Here is a 20,061-nt window from a genome sequence, read left to right on the forward strand (position 1 = left end):
AGCCCCAAAAAATAAAGTCTGACACTGTTTCCACTGTTTCCCCATCTATTTCCCATGAAGTGATGGGACCAGATGCCATGATCTTCGTTTTCTGAATGTTGAGCTTTAAGCCAACTTTTTCACTCTCCTCTTTCACTTTTATCAAGAGGCTCTTTAGTTCCTCTTCACTTTCTGCCATAAAGGTGGTGTCATCTGCATATCTGAGGTTATTGATATTTCTCCCAGCAATCTTGATTCCAGCTTGTGTTTCTTCCAGCCCAGCATTTCTCATGATGTACTCTGCATAAAAGTTAAATAAGCAGGGTGACAATCTACAGCCTTGTCATAGCCACCAAGTCTGTGGTGATTATTTATGGCTGCCCTAAGAATGAACACACCACTCTATATCATAGTGGGATTGTGGGAGTTTTTTCACGATTTTCCCTCCAGCAGAGACTCCTTTCCTTTCTCTACTTCAGTTCCTTTTGGTTTCACCACAGTTTTCTCTCTGAAACACTCCTCATGACCTTCAGGTCTCCAGTTTCTGCTACTACTGTTGTAGTTTCCACTTCCTAGTGCAGGGTTTGGCTTCCCTGGACTTGGGATGCCTTGAGCTCATTGTGGTAAAACCAGCACCCAGAGGGGCTGAGAGGATGCCTGCCTGCAGGCTCCTCTGCCCACCTCTAACCAGCTGTGACTAAAAATTGTGGCACTTGACCACTCAGATTCTTCACCTGTGAAACATAGATGAACACCAGCCTTGCTAGGCTATTGAGCTTAAAATATGATAGATGAGGAAGGGCCTTGTAAAAGTGAAGGCTCAATTAAACTTGTAAGAAGCTATTCCATTATTATTAAAAACCTTACTAAAGATAAAGACCCTGCGAAATAGAAACTGTGTGTGTCTGATCTCAGAGTTATTTTGTTACCCCTTCTTTCCTCCAGGTCTTCACCTCATGCCTTTATTTAATTGACTTGATTCAGAGGAGGAAGGTCCATGATTTGTCTTAATTCCTGGGAAATGAAGTTTCTAATACATTTACTGACAACCCCAGAATTGGTTGCCAGACCTCTCACTATAAACTGGGAAAGATGAAATATCAGACGGATCTGAAATGCTGGCTATATTTCTTAACTTCTTGTCTTTTCTTGAGAATGAACTATCAATAACAAAGGTTCTTAAATTCAACTTATTGGCAAGCATCTTTAGAGATTTTGGCATCATGAAACTTTCATATTTAAAAAAAATAAGCTTGGCGAAGGAGGAAATTTTAATGATATACCTAGATTTTAAAGTAAAAATTCTTAAATTTAAACTGTCTTGTAGCAAATGGTCAATCTTAATTTAAATGGCAGTGAAGAAAGTGAAATAATTAAAACCAGCCAAGTAAGTAACAATTAGAATAATAATTTTCCCTCTAGTCATTAAATTCTTGTTTTATGTCATTTTTACATATGTTATTTAGGGCATTTCATCAATTTTAAAACACACTTTTTTTCACATTTCAACAACTATGAAATCAGGATGTGTCTGGTAGTCAGTGTGGCCTATTATAATGCCTAGTTATAATCGACATGGATGGTTGTTTTGTTTTCTTATCTGAGTGGTACTTAAAATGTGGGTGCATTTTACAATTGAGGAGTCTTACATTCTAGGAAATATTATATTTGATTTAGTGAAGATGGAAACTGTGAGACCTGTAGATAAATTTCTTTGTCTTCTTATAATGTTCTATCAAATCTCAATGTAACAAGTGTGCCACACTTTCTGCCTCGGAAATACATACTTGATATATACACTGTTTGCTATAGAATTCAGTCATTCATTCTTTTTGAGAACAAATGCATCATTAGAAAGAGAAGATATAATTTTAAGACTGAAGGGTAGAAACTAGATTTAGAAATAAAAATACAATACAGTGTAAGGAAATATTGAACAGTTTCATTTCCATAATCACATCCTTGCAAAATATCTTTACAGACCCAGCTAGTTTTCTGTTAAGAGTCTGAGCTAACGATATGGGCAAGAGTTCTCGTTCCCAGTCCCTGATCTGCTGCTTGATAACACCTATCCTTTCTGAACTTGTCTTACATATTACACAAAATGATTGAGCTGAATGGTTTCTGAGATCTGTTTCATTTCTAGGAATCTCTGATAATTCTCATTTTAAAAAGATTTAGTCAAACAAACATTTTAATACATCTCCTACTCAGGTCCACAAAGCATAACTGCTTTTGGGTTCTCTTGTCTTACCAATGTGGTCGACGACTGGCTGAAAGTTTTCATTAACAGAGACACTATAAAGAAACAAAAGTATTGTGAGTCAAACAACAAAATTATGCTAAATTAATTTTTAATTAAACAGACCAGAGTAAATGAAGAGCTAAGCTTTATGACAAGAGGACTTTAGGAAATCAGTGAACAGCTAGGAACTGAAATAGTATTATTCTATTTTGTACTTTTAAGTGGATATATAACATTTGCAATAAAAGATTAGTCCTTCAAACACCCAGTTAAAATGAAAATTCCTACATGTCACACCTTGTTCCAGGAGGGTTACCCACATGTTTTCATGGATCTTTGCAAGAAGGATGTGCAAGGGCATAAAGAAACACTTACAAGAATCCAGAGTCCAGCCACTGCTGAATAATTTCTTGTTTGGAATCTTCTACAAATGAGAAACAGACCAGTCAGTCAAAACATAACCAGGTGAAGAGATATCAGTCCATTAGTTAGCCACTACCCAATAGGTCCATTTCCTAGTATTTAATTACATGTTTCTATAAGCAGAGTCATTTTTCCCCCAAGGCAAAACTTCCTGTTTTCCATAATTGGCTTTTCCTGAGAATAAAGTATAAACTTGCCAAAAGACTATAACTTAAAGAGAAAGAAAACGTGAAAAGGAATAAAAGAGCAAGAGATGTTAGAATAATTTTTAAATTACCTGGTGTGATACAAAGGCTGAAAAAGCATGGAAGATTTTTGCCTTTCTCTTGTTGAATATGAATCACGTGGAGCCTCTCCTTACTGAATCACATTTACCTAAGGCAGCTAGCCAGTGATGTTTATTTGCAAGGAGTTCTCTGCCAGGTTAGAAAGTAAATTTGCATTCATTCCAGGGGCAAATTGCACTACAGTCCCAGAATTGCCAAAGGCACCCTGTGTTATAAAAGCATCAGTCTTTTAAGGTGGATCTTTGTCACTGGCTCAACCAACGAGTCAAGAGGCAAAAAGGAAAGGCTATAAAAGCAGTTTTTCCTGTAAACATTTGTTTCCTTTCCAGTTGGTTACAGGTTACTCTGGGCTTATTTTCTCTGACTTTATCCTAAGAAGCAGTAAGATACATGAATTACTCCCTCACAAGGTGTCTGGTGAACCAAAAAGGCCAAGGTGACATGGGAGATGCTTAGTCTTCAACTGAGTTACTGTGAAGGGATAGAATAAATTGGTGGTGGCAAGGAAGAAAAGCCATCAAACAGTAACATCATGAACAAGCAAATAAGAAATCACAGTGAAAGGACAAAAGTTTTCTTACTACTCTTTAAACGATTAAAATTAGTAGCAACACCCTGTGCAAGGCTCTGCAAATAAGAGCCTTTCAATAAGATGTTTGATGTCCTGCAAGAAGTCTCATATCTCTGGCATGAGCTCCACAGTTTTGGGGTCCTAGGGGACTTAGAATGAGGGGACATTGGAGTGGAAAGGGAGCCGAGTTCATTCTTTAGTTGGTCTGTTTCTATTAAGAAGGTTGTGTCTGTAGGTGAAGTCAGATGTGCCCATTTCATAAAAGTTTTTGGTTATCATACCAGCAACACTGGCATCTTAACAGTCAAGTCCTTGTTCCAAAATCATTTGCCCCCAGCCCAAAGCTCCACATCCCTCACCACTCATAATAGGTTGGTTTCAAATAACCCTGATGGCCTGTTCTCACCCAGCAGGGGGTTGGTGAGACTGTGGCCCTCCTCCTCAGAGCCAGGGGGCAGCTGCTCATCCAGGGGAGCCCATGCCCGCTTGGTGGACTTCAGGATGTCTCTTCTGCTCTTTTCCTGGCCTCGTTGTGACTTCTCCTCCATCACAAGAGAGTAATTCATGCTAATTAAAAACACACACACACAAACAAATGAGACACAATGAGTTCAGCTTCCAGGCTTGGTTCAGTAAGACGGAGAGGACCAGAGGGCTCACAATCCAATGAATGGATCCAGCTTCACAATTTCTGGGAGCCTGGCTCATATCCAAGCAAGTTCCCTGCCTCAGTGCAAGAACTGTTTCTTTTTCAATGGAGACACAGCTGGAGGCCAGAGAATAACGGCCTCACCCTTTATCCGGCCACATCCACACTCTGGAAGATTCAATCTAGTGGTCTTGAAAGTGGATGAGAAGCAAAGAAACTGGACTGGAGAGTGCCCCCAATCAAGGAGAAAATTTAAAAGCATTGATTAACATAATAAGTATCCTACAAATCTGCCCAATAGTTACATCTATAATGATATGTTTAGAGACCCAAAATGTAAAAAATGAGGAGGGTGTTGGCAATAGATCAACCTGGCTGAATCTCATCTCTGCAACTTATTGTGTGGCCTTGTACAAATTGTATAATTTCTCTGCATTCCCTTATTTTTAATTGGGGGTAAATTGTACTGAATTTTAATAACCTTTAACCTCAGCAGAATATTTATTATGTGCTAGATTCTATGCTGAATTCTATAATCTGTTATTTAATTTAATTGTCAATGAAAGAAGTAATCTAATTGTCACAATTTTGTAGTAAATTTAAGAGCAGTGGGGTTAAATTGCCTACCCAAAGTCACACAACAAACAGGATTCAAACCCAGGTTCTGTACTCCAAACATGCTCCCATGCCTATTAAACTGTGTATGAGGCTTCCCTGATGGCTGAAGTGGTTAAGAACCTGCCTGCAATGCAGGAGACACAGGTTTGATCCCTAGGTCATGAAGATCCTCTGGAGGAGGGCATGGCGACCCACTCCATTATTCTTTTGTTTTGTTTTTTAAGTATAAATTTATTTATTTTAATTGGAGGTTAATTACTTTACAATATTGTATTGGTTTTGCCATACATCAACATGAATCTGCCACAGGTATACATGTGTTCCCCATCCTGAACCCCCCTCCCTCCTCCCTCCCTGTACCATCATCCCTCTGGGTTGTCTCAGTGCACCAGCCCCAAGCATCCAGTATCCTGTATCGAACCTGAACTGGCAATTCATTTCATATATGACATTATACATGTTTCAATGCCATTCTCCCAAATCATCCCACCCTCTCCCTCTCCCACAGAGTCCAAAAGACTGTTCTATACAGAATCCCATGGACAGAGGAGCCTGGTGGACTACAGTCCATAGGGCTGCAAAGAGTCAGACACAACTGAGCATGCAGATTCATGCTTATCTGCCCTAAAGGATGGTTGAGACAATTGGGATATTAATAAATATATTATGCACATGATATAAGAAACATAGTCTGCCCCCATCATTTCATTTGGCTTTTATTAACATCATTGTGACCTTTATTAATATCTCCTATCGTAAGAAAGGAGACAGAAGCCTAGGGCAGTTGTGTAAATTGTTTAAAATCCCCAGACTATTAGCACATTGAGAATAAGGGCCTCTTTTACTAGCTGGTTGTCAGTATTTGAATTATCAGCAGATAGTAGGTGCTAAATAAATATGTACAAAATTAAAATAGCAAGTGCAGCAATCAGAGAAGAAAAAGAAGTAAAAGGAATCCAAATTGGAAAAGAAGAAGTTAAACTGTCACTGTTTGTAGATTATAAGATATCACATATGGAAGATCCTAAAAATGCTACCAGAAAACTGCTAGAACTCATCAATGAATTTGGTAAAGTTGCAAGTTATAAAATTAATACACAGAAACCTGTTGTATTTCTATATACTAACAACAAAAGATCAGAAAGTGAAATTCAAGAATAATCCCATTTACCATTACCTCAAAAAGAATAAAATACCTAAGAATAAACCTACCTAAGGTGGCAAAAGACTTGTACTCTGAGAACTATAAGACGCTGATGAAAGAAATCAATGAAGACATAAACAGATGGAAAGATATACCATGTTTGTGGATTAGAAGAATCAATATTGTCAAAATGACTATCCTACCCAAGGCAATCTACAGATTCAATGCAATCCCTATCAAATTACCAATGGCATTTTTCACAGAACTAGAACAACAACAACAAAATCTCAAAATTTGTAAAGAGACACAAAAGACCCTGAATAGACAACACAATCTCAAGAAAGAAAAACAGAACTGGAGGAATCAGGCTCCCTGACTTCAGACTTTTCTATAAACTTACTGTCATCAAAACAGTATAGTTCTGGCACAAAAATAGAAACATAGATTAAGGGAACAAGATAGAACACCCAGAAATAAGCCCATGCACCTCTGGTCAATTAATATATGACAAAGCAGGCAAGACTACACACTGTTGGAAAGACGGTCTCTTCCACAAATGGTGGTGGGAAAACTGGACAGCTACATGTAAAAAACATGCAATTAGATCATTCTTTAACTCCGTACACAAAAATAAGCTCAAAATGGAGTAAAGCCCTAAATGTGAGACTGGAGACTATAGAACTCTTGGATAAAAACATAGGTAGAACACTTTCTGACATAAATCACAGCAGTATCTTTTTCAATCTGTGTCCCAGAATAATGGAAATAAAAACAAAAATAAACAAATAGGACCTACTTAAACTCAAAAGCTTTTGCACAGCAAAGGAAACGATAAACAAAACAAAAACACAGCCCACAGGTTTGGAGAAAATACTCGCAAATGATGTGACCAATAAGGCTGCTGCGCTGTGCTCTGCTAAGTCGCTTCAGTCGTGTCCGACTCTTTGTGACTCTATGGACTGTAGCCTGCCAGGCTCCTGTCCGTGGGATTCTCCAGGCAAGAATACTGGAGCGGGTTGCCATTTCCTTCTCCAGGGGATCTTGCCCACCCAGGGATAGGACCCGTGTTGCTTATGTCTCCTGCATTTGCAGGCAGGTTCTTTACCACTAATGCTGCCTGGGAAGCCCTGACTGATAAGGGATTAGTCTCCAAAATTTACAAACAGCTCATGACGCTGTTTGTAACAGCATCAAAACAAACAACCCACTCAAAAAAGTGGGCAGAAGATCTAAATAGACATTTCTCCAAATAAGACATACAGATGGTGAACGGGCACATGAAAAGACGTTTGGCATTGTCAATTATTAGAGAAATGCAAATCAAAACTACAATGAGATATAGCCTCACACCAGCCAGAATGGCTATCATAAAAAAAATTCCACAAACAATAAATGCTAGAGAGGGTGTGAAGAGAAGGGAATCCTTTTACACTTTTTGATGGGAATGTAAATTGGTACAGCCACTATGGAGAACAGTATGGAAGTTCCTTAATAAACTAAAAATAAAGCTACGATATGACCCTGTAATCCCACTCCTGGGCATATGTCTGTAAAAAAAACATGATCCAAAAGTAAATTTGCACCCTAATGTTCATTGCAGCACTGTTTACAATAGCCAAGGCACAAAAGCAGCCAAAATGTCCACTGACAGAGGAATGGATAAAGAAGATACGGTATGTGTATACAATGGACTATTACTCAGCCCTTAAAAAGAATGAAACAATGTCATTAGCAGCAACATGAATGGACCTTCACTCTGTGTCATACTGAGTGAAGACAGTCAGAGAAGGAGAAACATAGCATGACATTCTTTATATGTGGAATCAAAAAATAAATGAAACATATTATATTCCTTACAAAACAGAAAAAGATTCATAGACTTAGAGGATGAACTTATGGTTGCTGGGGATGAGGAAGGATGGGGAAAGGGATAGTTAGGGAGTTTGGGATGGACATGTACACACTGCTATATTTAAAATGGATAACCAACAGAGATCTACTGTATAGCATATGGACCTCTGCTCAACGTTACGTGGCAGCCTGAAAGGAGGGAGTTTAGGGGAGAATGGATACACGTATATGTATGGCTGAATCCCTGCGCTGTTCACCTGAAATTATCACAACATTACTAACTGGCTATACCCTAATACAAAACAAAACATTAAAAAAGTTAAAGTAACAAAACTAGAGTACAAAACCATTAAACTTGACTAAATTATTTCCAAGCATCTATCTGCAATTGTGTTAGTTTATTCTTCAGGTTTAAAGAAATGACTGAATAGTCAAATACCTACTTCAAGCATCATGTCTTAAACCCCTAAACTTCTGCACAATCACTGATAATATGACACGGAGACAATCATTCCTAATCAGTGTTTTAACAAGTCAAGTTGTTCAGATTATTATAAACATTTGAATATTTTTATTTAATTACAGGTGAGCATTCTATAAGCAATTGGCAATAAGAGTTTTCTTACATGCTTTATATACTAAAATTCTGTTGCTCACTTGTATAAATATACAATTATTGTTGCAATAATAAATTACTGCAAATTATTATTTGGGATGACTGCTAACTTTATGTTTAAAAAGCAATTATTAAGAAATCTCAATTAAAAAAAAAAGAAATCTCAATTAATTAAAAATAAAAGCAGAGGGTGGACAGTTAATATCTATATTAATGGTGGGCCTTTAGCCAGCTAATTTTGGAAAGTTAATTTTAGAAATGTCTTCTGGGAGCAAATAAAGGTTTATAAAAATTTCAGTGATAACATAAGACAGAATACAGAGGTGATTATATTTCTAAACTATAGAATTATTTCATACACTAGAACCCATAATATGACAAAATAAAATTTAGAAACTACATTTAATGTTAGTTATTTAACTTTTGAGTAAAAAAGTTCTCTCTGGCAATTGCATTTTGTATGTGTGAATTATAAAAAAAAGCATCAACTTTGACACTGCAAAATCTCACAAGGAGGAAACCCCCAAAATCATGCTCAACAACATTCATGAAATATCAGACTCAGTAAAGGATCAGGGTTTGAAGAAAAGAATAATGTATGACAAAAGAGTAAGATTCCCCAAGTAGTCTTGCTCCTTAATTAACCTAGCGGAAAGTCAGTTTCTGTATAGCAAAAAGATTTTGCTTTGTAGTGGGACCAGGAGGTGGTAAGCAGATCTGACCTCAAATTGCTGCTTCTGTCCTATAAAGTGGAATTTTCACCTATCGACTACTTTTTCAAACCTGATACTGTAAAAATCATCAAAACTTTAGATCAAGCTGCTGCTTTATACATACGTCCCCCAGTTTCCTTTCGACGATGACATGTGTGACCTCAGACACCAGCCTTGCACAGCCAGTGAGGATATGCTCCCTGCCAGCTCAACTGTACTTGGCCTTAGAATAGGAAAAAGCTTGCCAAGGAAAGTGGGAACTCTTGCTAAAAGCAGAGGTCAGGGACTGGTTTGTAAAGAAAAATTCTTTTGTTCCCTCTGTTTTAGTGGATGCCTTCCCAGTTAGTAAACAAATCTGCTTCTGGAAATGTATTCTCTGATGCTTGAATGACCTTGCTTTGGCTTCATCCACTGGCTTGAGCCCCCAGGGCAGTCTCTTGGAAAAGGACACAGATAAAGCATGATGCGCTTATTTGCTTCAGTCGTGTCCAACGCTTTGAGACCCCATGGACTGTAACCTGCCAGGCTCCTCTGTCCATGGGATTTCCCCGGCAAGAATACTGGAGTAGGTTGCCATTTCCTCCTCCAGGGGGTGTTCCCTATCCAGGGATGGAATCTGTGCATTTTGCATTGCAGGCAGATTCTTTACTGCCAAGCCACCCAGGAAGCCCCACAGATTAAGTGGCAGGCTCAAATAGTCCAGTGGACTGACAGGGTAGAAGTTATGGCATTGGCCTCTGCTGACTCCCCTAGGTTAACCCAGTGTCCCCAGGACCACTTGGAACCTAGGTCTTGCCTATTCTGACTTACCCAAAGTGAATTCTCATTCTGAATTATGTTGTCTTTTGTGCTGGAGAGATCCTTCTCTCTTTTCAGATCCCTGGTGTTCTGATCACTGTTGTTGTTGTTTAGTCGCTAGTTCCTCTCACTCTTCTGTGACCCCGTGGTAGGTAACTTGCCAGGCAAGCATACTGGAGTGTGTTGTCATTTTTTAACTTCATGAGATCTTCCTGACTCAGGGATCAAAACTGAGTCTTCTGCACTGGCAGGCATATTCTTTACCACTGAGCTACCAGGGAAAACTGGTATTGAGTCCCCAATGCAGATTTCAGGTCCATAGGTTCGGAATAAGATTCTTGAGATGCAGAATAGGGTATCCCAGTTACTTGACATCACCACACAAATCACCACTCAAACTTATAGGCATCTTTAACTTACTATGTACCACACTGAATTCTTCATTCTTTCTTTGACTTCTACATGACCCTCCCACATATCTGCCTCTATTACAGTGTTCATCTCAGTAAATGGTACCACTATTCAAGTAGTTGCTCAGGCCAGGAACTTGTGAGTCTTCCTTAATTTCTCTGTTCCTTTCACATCTCACATCAAGCCACTAAAATTAAGAGAGCAGACAGACAGGCAAAGGAGTCCTTATATATCAGACCAACCACCTTCACTGCTATCAACCTGATGTGAAACAAAACTTGTAGTTTTGCTTGGAGCATAGGGAATGATCCCCATCCACACCTCCCATTCTCTTTATAATGCACTCAAATCAGCTTAATAATGGTCAACTATCGGTTCTTATCCTTTTGGAATTTTCAGCAGCACTTGTTATAGTTGACCCCTTCCTCTTGCTGCTGCTGATGCTGCTAAGTCGCTTCAGTCGTGTCCGACTCTGTGCGACCCCATAGACGGAAGCCCACCAGGCTCCCCCATCCCTGGAACTCTCCAGGCAAGAATACTGGAGTGGGTTGCCATTTTCTTCTCCAATGCATGAAAGTGAAAAGTCAAAGTGAAGTCACTCAGTCGTGTCCGACTCTTTGCGACCCCATGGACTGCAACCTACCAGGCTCCTCCATCCATGGGATTTTCCAGGCAAGAGTATTGGAGTGGGGTGGACCCCTTTCTCTTAATTGGGCTTAATTGGGCTTCCCTGGTAGCTCAGATGGTAAAGCATCTGCCTATAATGCGGGAGACCCAGATTCAATCCCTGGGTCGGGAAGATCCCCTGGAGAAGGAAATGGCAACCCACTCCAGTACTCTTGCCTGGAAAATCCCATGGACTGAGGAGCCTGGTGGGCTGCAGTCCATGGGGTCACAAAGAGTTGGACACAACTGAGCGACTTCACTTCACTTCCTCTTAATAGAAGCAATCTTTTCTTTTGTTTTTTTGAACCACAATTTCCCAGATTACCTATCTTACTCAAAGCTTTTTTCAAACTCTTTTGCTGGTTTTCTCCTTTCCAGCCTCTACATTTTGAGTGGGATTTACCTCAGTCCTCAGCTACCTCTTATCCTCTCCATCTATATGCTCTCCCTATATGAGTGTAGCCTTGATAGCTACTTGTTAATTCCATAGTGTAAATACTGTTAAAGCTTTTACATTGCTTTATAAGTCTGCTTACACATCAGTTTAACCACCCTGAGTTTTTCTTCAGGACAGAGATCTTATCTCTCAAATCAAAATTATGTGAAAAAGATACGCAATGTATGTTTGTTGAATGAATGACTGCCAACAAGGCACTGACAATATCAAAGAAAATCTGGTTATGAAAGCATTAAGAATGGTTTAACAGTTAAACAACTTACCAGAAATAGGCATACATAATCAGACAATAGTGCATTATGGATCTGAATTTTAAAAGCGATAAAGTTTAATATGTATATTCATGCACACACATATGTACATGTGCATGCATGATAGTCGTGTCTGACTCTTTTGTGACCCTATGGACGGTAGCCCACCAGGCTCCTCTGTCCAGGGGTTTTCCAGGCAAGAATACTGGAGTGAGTTGCCATTTCCTACTTCAACATACACACACATACACACATACAAACATATAACAACCATTTTGAAGCAGGATTTTCTGTCATCACTTGATGCCCCTTTCTGCCATTTTGGCCAAAACTATGAGTAGATACCTTTTTTAACGTTCTCTTATGAGCGTTCCAACAGCTAACAAGCAGATGAAAGATATTAATTCATCACCAGGAAAATAAAAATTATAATTAATCCACAGATAGTTAATTTGTGTATGATATTGGACATGTAGTTTCAAGTTTTCTTGGAAACTAGTTTGTTCTTGCATAATATGAGAGAATTGGATGAGATGAGATAATTTCCTAAGTTGATTACTCAGTTTCTAGCCTCCGCATAGACTGGTATTTGACCAGTGGAGCTCACATTTTAAAAATATTTTAAAGCTATATTCATCAAAACTATAAAAGTGAGAAGAATAAAACATTGTTCCTATTACTCATAAGTTTGGAAGACCACTCAAAAACTCAAACAACAAACCCAAGCCAGGAATGCCCTTCTGCTCTTCCTCCCTATCCAAGTATTAAAGTCCCACAAACACTTGTAAAGATTTCAAATGATTCAGTGAAGTAGAGGCAGAGCCTGGGGAATAGAGTGTTCTGTCAACACTCTGTTGGGAGGAACAAGCAGTCTGTGGATGACTTGTTCTGTGGGTGGTTTCCTCCCACCATGAAATATGTGAAGGGTGTTCACTCCTGCCATTTAGGAGCAAGCTGGATTTAAAGACAAGGCAGTTGTGCCCAAGTTGGAACCCAAAGTCAGTTCTCTTGGACTTGGAGTTTTCCTCTTTTGTTGGGGAAAATAATTAAAAGATTATTGTTTCAAGAATCATATACACAGCTTCCCAGAAACCTGAAATGACTTTGAGGCTGGTAAAGTTGGATCAAATCATTCACCTACAGCTAGCTCTGTCTGTGCCAATCCCCTTTCAACTTCAAAGAGCTCTTTATTTCTCAGTGATTCCCTCTTTTGTCATCATTTCTATTCTTGTCTTCTCAACATTTTCTTTGCTTCATCCTAGGGAAGGAGAATGAAAGGATGTAGGGCATCTGTGCTCTACCTTGGGTCTTCCATCCCAACAACATTGCAATCTAGGTTCCTTCATGTGCGTTATATTCTGGTTGCACAGAATTACTTGCTGTTCTCAAATGTGTCCTTGTCTCCGGTCCCTCTGGGTGCAGATCCTTCTACATTTCTGCCCCTTCTCTTTAATGGATACCATCTCACTGAGCTCAAGCAGAACTTATTGTGTAGAGCTTTTTCTCATATCGCTCTCCACTCCCAATCCAGCCTGCTTCTGAAGCTCACACCAGCTTTAGCACTCTTCATACTCCTTTTAAGCAGTTTATGTACATTTCTGCCTTTCCCACTCAGATAAATGGACTTCTGGGAAACAAAGACCATGACGTACTCATTTTCGTATCCATGATACTTAGTCTAGAGCATGGATAATAGGTGATAAGCAATAACCACTTATTGAACGAATTAATATTTCTGACCCTGGGCTCTGTCTTTGCTCAAAATCATGGGAATTGTGACTTGCTCATCTTTGTTGCTAAGTCACTTCAGTCATGTCCGACTCTGTGAGACCCCAGAGACGGCAGCCCACCAGGTTCCCCTATCCCTATGATTCTCCAGGCAAGAACACTGGAGTGGGTTGCCATTTCCTTCTCCAATGCATGAAAGTGAAAAGTGAGAGTGAAGTCGCTCAGTCGTGTCTGACTCTTCACGACCCCATTGACTGCAGCCTACCTGGCTCCTCCATCCATGGGATTTTTAGGGAAGAGTACTGGAGTGGGTGCCACTGCCTTCTCGGTCTCCACTGCCTTCTTCATCTCTATAGTCTCCATCATTTCAGGCAAGGTATATACACTAGTAGTCGCTCATGGAAGCACACGATATAAATGAACTGTAAGTTAAATTCAATGATGACATCCACTAATTCAATTTAATATTATACTACCCACTGTGTACAAAGAAATTTTGAGGAGCTTATAGTATAAGAAATAGTATTTATTAACTAAATATCATGAAGCAGAAAATGCATTTTAAAAGAAGTACAATACAGCTGTTCACAAAAATTAAAAGAGGAAGATGTTCATTTAGGGGCATAAGAAAAGGCTTCTTTGAAGCGAAAATATGAATTCTGGCTCTTGAAGATGGGATAATGGGTAGGCAAGCATTCCAGACAAGTGGTTTAAAATACATGTAAACAACAATAGCATAAATTTTACCAAAGGGCAATTACCTTGTGCCTGTGCAACAATTAAACAGATGTTCTTCAATGTTAACTTACTGAAATCTTGTGTTGTCTTATCTGTTGCTGTGATGATTAATTTTATGTGTTGTCTTCACTGGGCCACAAGATACCCAAATATCCAGCTAATTATTATTTTAGGTGTGTCCGTGAGGGTGTTTCCAAAAGAGACTATTAGCGTTGGACTCAGTAGACTGAGAAATGCAGATTGTTCTCCCCACTGTGGATGAATATCAGTCAATCTGCGGAGGGCCTGAATAGAAAAGGTAAAGGAAAAATTCCTTCTCTCTGCCCGACTGATTGAGTTGGGACACGAGTCTACTCCTGCTCTGGAGCTGGGATCGACACCACTGGCACTCTTACAGCACAAGCTTCTGACTCTGGTTGGAACCTCACCACCAGTTTTCCTGGATCTCCAACTGGCAGACAACAGATCATGGAACTTCTTGGGTTCCGTTATTGTGTGAGCCAATTCCTTATACCAAATGTCTTGGTAGATAGATAGATAGATGCAGATATAGATATTTCTGTCTCTACATGTATCTATGTCTGTATCTGTCTGTCTGTCTATCTCTCTGTCTCTCTATCTTCTATTTCATTTCTCTGGAGATCTCTGACCAATGCAGATGTTTATTTCTCTGAAAAGTAGTTTTAGTTGGGCTCTATCACACTTTCCTTCCATCTACCTTTTTTATATGTGCATAATTTTATCTATTTCTGGCTGTGATTTGTCTTCAATGCTGCATGGGCTTTTCTCTAGCTGTGGTGAGTGGAGGCTACTCTCCAGTTGCTGCGCACAGACTTATTGTGGTAGCTTTTCTTGTTGTAGAGTTTGGGCTCTTGGGCATGTGGGCTTCAGCAGTTGTGGAGCATGAGCTCTGTAGCTGTGGGCTATTGACACAGGTGCAATAGTTGTGGCACATGGGCTTAGTTGCTCCGTGGTATGTGGGATCTTCCTGGACCAGGGATTAAACCCATGTCTCCTGCATTGGCAGGGGGATACTTAACCACTGAGCCACCAGGGAAGCCCTGCCTTTCTTAATACCTTTGCAAAATGACAAGTCCCACAGTTTGCTATAAGATCCTCAGGTGCATACATCTCAAATTTAAAAATACATTGTTATACAATAAAAGTTGCATCATACTGCATATTTCATATTTCATTAGAAAACTATCATGATGGTAAAGATCTTAATTACATAAATGAGCTGGTAATGAAGACATCAAGATTTAACCCAGCTCCTATGTCTAAATTCCCTTTCCTTCCAGACTATTTACTGAGGCAAATTCTAGCAGTATTCTTTACTCTTCTGATATCAGAGAGATCATCGTCATTCTTGCTTTTCCACCGTGATCATAACCATAGAATCTCAGGGAATGTAGCAAAGGGAGTAGATCCTATTCATTATAAATGGACTTAAGAAATGATCATGATATTACAACTTTGTACCCATTGACTATGTTTGGAAGACAAAATCTTCCTGGATAAAATGTGTACATGCAGAAATAAGTTATGTATTCATTGTTAAAAAGATTCTGCATTAAGGCAGGAAGGCTTTGTATTATTTTCTACAATTGTATGTCAATATACAATTGTTTCTAAATTAAATATTAACTAAAAAGCAATGAATAAAAGAAAAATACAGTCCTAAACAAGTCATCAAAATAAATTTCAATAGCATTAAGGATTTAATTTGAAAACTGAAATAAAAAGAGTCCTAGAATAAATTATTGGTGAACATTCTCCTAATCTTACGGTGGTAAAAGTCTAGAGAGAAATGACACCAAAGGCAATGAAGGGAAATCATGATGGATTTGACCAGATAAAAATCTAAAGTTTACTCTATCAAACATAGTAGACATGTCAAAATGTTTACAAAATGTAAAAATACTTGCAGTATATGTGACATTAAAAGTTTTCATAACATTAACGTATGGCATGCAATTAGAAATCAAAACATATATACATGGAAATAGAAGCAGTATAATAATCAGGCAGTTCAGAAACAGAAAATCTATGAATGACTAAAAACATAAAAGTCATGCTGTTGCTGCTGCTGCTGCTAAGTCACTTCAGTTGTGTCCGACTCTGTGCGACCCCATAGATGGCAGCCCACCAGGCTCTGCCGTCCCTGGGATTCTCCAGGCAAGAACACTGGAGTGGGTTGCCATTTCCTTGTCCAATGCATGAAAGTGAAAAGTGAAAGTGAAGTCGCTCAGTCGTGTCCGACTCTTAGCAACCCCATGGACTGCAGCCTACCAGGCTCCTCCATTCATGGGATTTTCTAGGCAAGAGTACTGGAGTGGGGTGCCATTGCCTTCTCCATAAAGGTCATAAATCTTACTAATATTCAAGAAAAATGAAAACTAAAAGGAGAATGAATTACCAAATTAGATTCTCAGATAGAATTCATTATAGTGAGAATACCTGCCTCATTATGATTATTTTTGACTATTCCTTCTTCCTATTAAGGTTTGAATCCCAATAGTAAATCATTTCCTAATATAGTATATATAGCAAGAAAATGATAATTAGGTGATCTTTCAACGAAACTTTAGAGCAAAAGGTTTGTGGTAAGAAAAATGAATACTTTTTTCTTGTCCTTTTAAGTCTTCAGTTTTCATCCCTAAATCAAATAGTCTGGCTTAGCAACTAATTATATAAGGTGTTTTGTTACATTTAAATTTCAGATTAAAAATAAATAATGTTTAGCATAAGAATGGATCCTGCATTATTTAGGACATATTCACACCAAAACAAATTGCTATTTATTTAAAATTCAAGCGTTACAGGGTGTCTGGCAAGCCTATCCCTGAATCAACTTTCTCTACTCTTGCAAAAGAAGTTTTCACTTCTACAGCAGTTTCCACCCATACCAAAAAAGGTCACATGGCCAGAGCACATTAGGCTCAGTTTTCATATTCACTAAATTCACGGATTAGATAAAAACCAAAGGCTTTTGGCTTTATCCTAATGTATTAAATTTCCTTCAGATAGTAAGGAAAAAAAGAATCAAGAGATCCAAGATGCAGACAACAGATACCAAAGGAAGGAAATAGAATTTCTGTATCTCATCTTATGAACATTGCTTGAAACAATATTCATGATACAGGAGAATAAGGTAACCATTTTGAGCCTAGAGCATTCCCATCCCCTGTGTTTTAGACCTTTGTGTGTTAATGGCAGTCACCCAGGAAGTCACAGGGATGTAGAAATCATCCAGGCCAGAAACCATGGCAATTAGATTGCTTACCTTATTGCTAATAGTCTTTCTTCCCAGGAATTACCCAGTCACACAGCTGCAGGTAAAAAAAAAAAAAAGTTTCAGAACATGCCACAGCTGCCCTTTAATTCCTACTGAGAGAAAATGAGAACAGAGAACTAATATCCCCTCCCCCACAGGCTGGAAACAAATAAATTATGAAAGTTACTATACCAGAAGAAAGGAGTCTCAGCAGAGAAGTGGCCCTTGGAGTTAACTTGCTGTAGTCATTCTCAAAAAGTGTTTGGAGAGGTTTTGGATGCTTTCCTGGCTCCTTGAGCATCACAGCTTCTAACACTAAATAGTCTTTGTGACCACAGGACTGTGAGCTAGGTTTATATTTGTGCCTATTTAAAAGTAGTCATAGAAAGCCAGGACAGTCTAGTTGCCAAGATCCATGATCAAGGTAGGGATAAAGATATATAGTGATTCTCTTTAGTCTCCCCTCTAAGGAAAGAAAGCAGCAAAAAAGTACTAGTGAGGAAAAGAAGAAGTTATTAGTAAGATGTCCTGGACTCAAAAGAGTGTGTGGGGAATAGATACAATGGTTCCTGCTGCGTTTTTATTTCTATGAATCCTCTTGCTGTCCCTTTAATACCCTCTGACCTGCTGGCAGTGACATCAAGTCTGAATATAGGACTGGAAAGCACTTCACTGAGGAAGTAAAGCAAACTTGTCTTCATTTGGTTACCATGGTTATGGTACTGAGTGTTAACAACCTGATGATTTGCATTGCAAACCATCATTGGAAATGAGGACAGGGGAACTTGATATTCTGGGTGGAGAGGTTCAATTCTCAAGAACTTCTACTGGAAATTTTCAGAGTAAACAGAACATAAATATATACACATACTCCCAAACCCATAAGGAAGAGGACCAAATTCTAAGGGCTAACAGTCTTATCCTCCATGGTATTTCAGTATCTATGAAGTACTTTAGTTGAAAGATCAGACAATTTCATTATTGAAAGGTAAATAAGCACATTCCTAGCCTCATTTTAAAAACTTAAATTTCACAGTCACATTCAGCATGCATTCTTATGAAGGACATAATGCTAAAAGCATTCCCTAAAAATGATTCTATCCTTGAGTCATGCCTGCCAGCAAATTTTCTTCATTTTGAAAAGCTGCATTAGCAGAGTTTTAAGTGATGGAAAAGACCATGTGCATTTATAATTACATTTAATTTCAAACAAACAGGAGCCCCAATATGTTAAAGGAAAGTGCTGAGGTTACTTTCAAGGGGAGTAAGGTGACAGGGCCTCATCGAGTCTTCCCTCTCTCTCTATGACAGCTAGTGAGGCTCCTCTGCAGAGCTCCTAGTGTCAATGAGTAGAATCTGAACAGCCCTATAAACTGGTCTGAAACCTACCCTAGGAGAAACCCTTGTCTCTTCAGGTTCTCTCACCTCTCCACCACCAGCATCTGAGATCTTTACTCTCATAAGCCCAGGAGTCTCTAGAGACCTGAGATATCACCACAGCCTCCTTTTCCTCCTGTGGGCATCCACAACCCATTTAACCCTAAGAAGACCAGAAACTTAGTCTTTGACAAAGGCTAACTCGCAAGGCATACTGTAACTGAACTATCATATCCAGAACTACACTTGGAAAATGAAGTCCATATTTTAAGTTCTCATTTTAATATAAGTGATTTTTAAATAAAAGTAGACATGTAATTGCATCCCAAGAAACCATCAATTACTCATATTTTAGTTAGCCATTAGCTATATATATATTGTTTATGTAGATAACTTATTGGGAGGTTGCCGTACACAATGAGTTGAAATCTGCATTATAAATTAGGAGGCTAGGACTGGATCTTAACCAAGCTGCTACTAAAATGGTCCTGGGAAAATCAATTCCTTTTCAGAGGCACAGTTAATTCAGAAAAATTATGTGTGCATCACTGAATTTTTTAAAGCGTCTTCTGCATGAATTTTGGAACCCAAGAAAATGAAGTATGTCACTGTTTCCAATATTTCCCCATCTATTTGTCATGAAGTGATGGGACTGGATGCCATGATCTTAATTTTTTGAATGTTGAATTTTAAGCCAGCTTTTTCACTCTCCTCTTTCATTTTCATCAAGAGGCTCTTTAGTTCCTCTTCTCTTTCTGTCATAAGGGTGGTGTCATCTGCATATCGGAGGTTATTGATATTTAAATAAGATATCATCATTTCACTTCAGTTCAGTTCAGTTGCTCAGTCGTGTCCGACTCTTTGTGACCCCATGATCGTAGCACGCCAGGGCTCCCTGTCCATCACCAACTCCCGGAGTTCACTCAAACTCATGTCCATCGAGTCAGTGATGCCATCCAGCCATCTCATCCTCTGTTGTCCCCTTCTCCTCCTACCCCTAATCCCTCCCAGCATCAGGGTCTTTTCCAATGAGTCAACTCTTCACATGAAGTGGCCAAAGTATTGGAGTTTCAGCTTTAGCATCAGTCCTTCCAATGAACACCCAGGACTGATCTCCTTTAGGATGGACTGGTTGGATCTCCTTGCAGTCCAAGGGACTCTCAAGTCTTCTCCAACACCACAGTTCAAAAGCATCAATTCTTCGGTGCTCAGCTTTCTTCACAGTCCAACTCTCCACCCATACATGACCACTGGAAAAACCA

The 20,061-nt window shown here is 39.0% G+C and overlaps 1 protein-coding gene across 1 annotated transcript in view; it reads right to left on the minus strand.

The window, feature by feature from the left end:
- Nucleotides 1–20,061, minus strand: part of CCDC129 (coiled-coil domain containing 129) — a 123,429-nt gene that overhangs the window by 87,163 nt on the left and 16,205 nt on the right. Inside the window, exons 2-5 of the mRNA XM_010829392.1 lie at nucleotides 17,432–17,477; nucleotides 3,912–4,072; nucleotides 2,600–2,648; nucleotides 2,234–2,277 (exon numbers count right to left, since the gene is read on the minus strand). Of these exons, the coding sequence (XP_010827694.1) occupies nucleotides 2,234–2,277; nucleotides 2,600–2,648; nucleotides 3,912–4,071 (253 nt within the window). The 5' untranslated portion in view covers nucleotide 4,072; nucleotides 17,432–17,477. The remainder of the gene's footprint in view (nucleotides 1–2,233; nucleotides 2,278–2,599; nucleotides 2,649–3,911; nucleotides 4,073–17,431; nucleotides 17,478–20,061) is intronic.

The sequence above is a fragment of the Bison bison genome, unplaced genomic scaffold (genome assembly GCF_000754665.1).
Source record: "Bison bison bison isolate TAMUID 2011002044 unplaced genomic scaffold, Bison_UMD1.0 scf7180017858770, whole genome shotgun sequence".
In the NCBI taxonomy this organism is placed as follows: domain Eukaryota; kingdom Metazoa; phylum Chordata; class Mammalia; order Artiodactyla; family Bovidae; genus Bison; species Bison bison.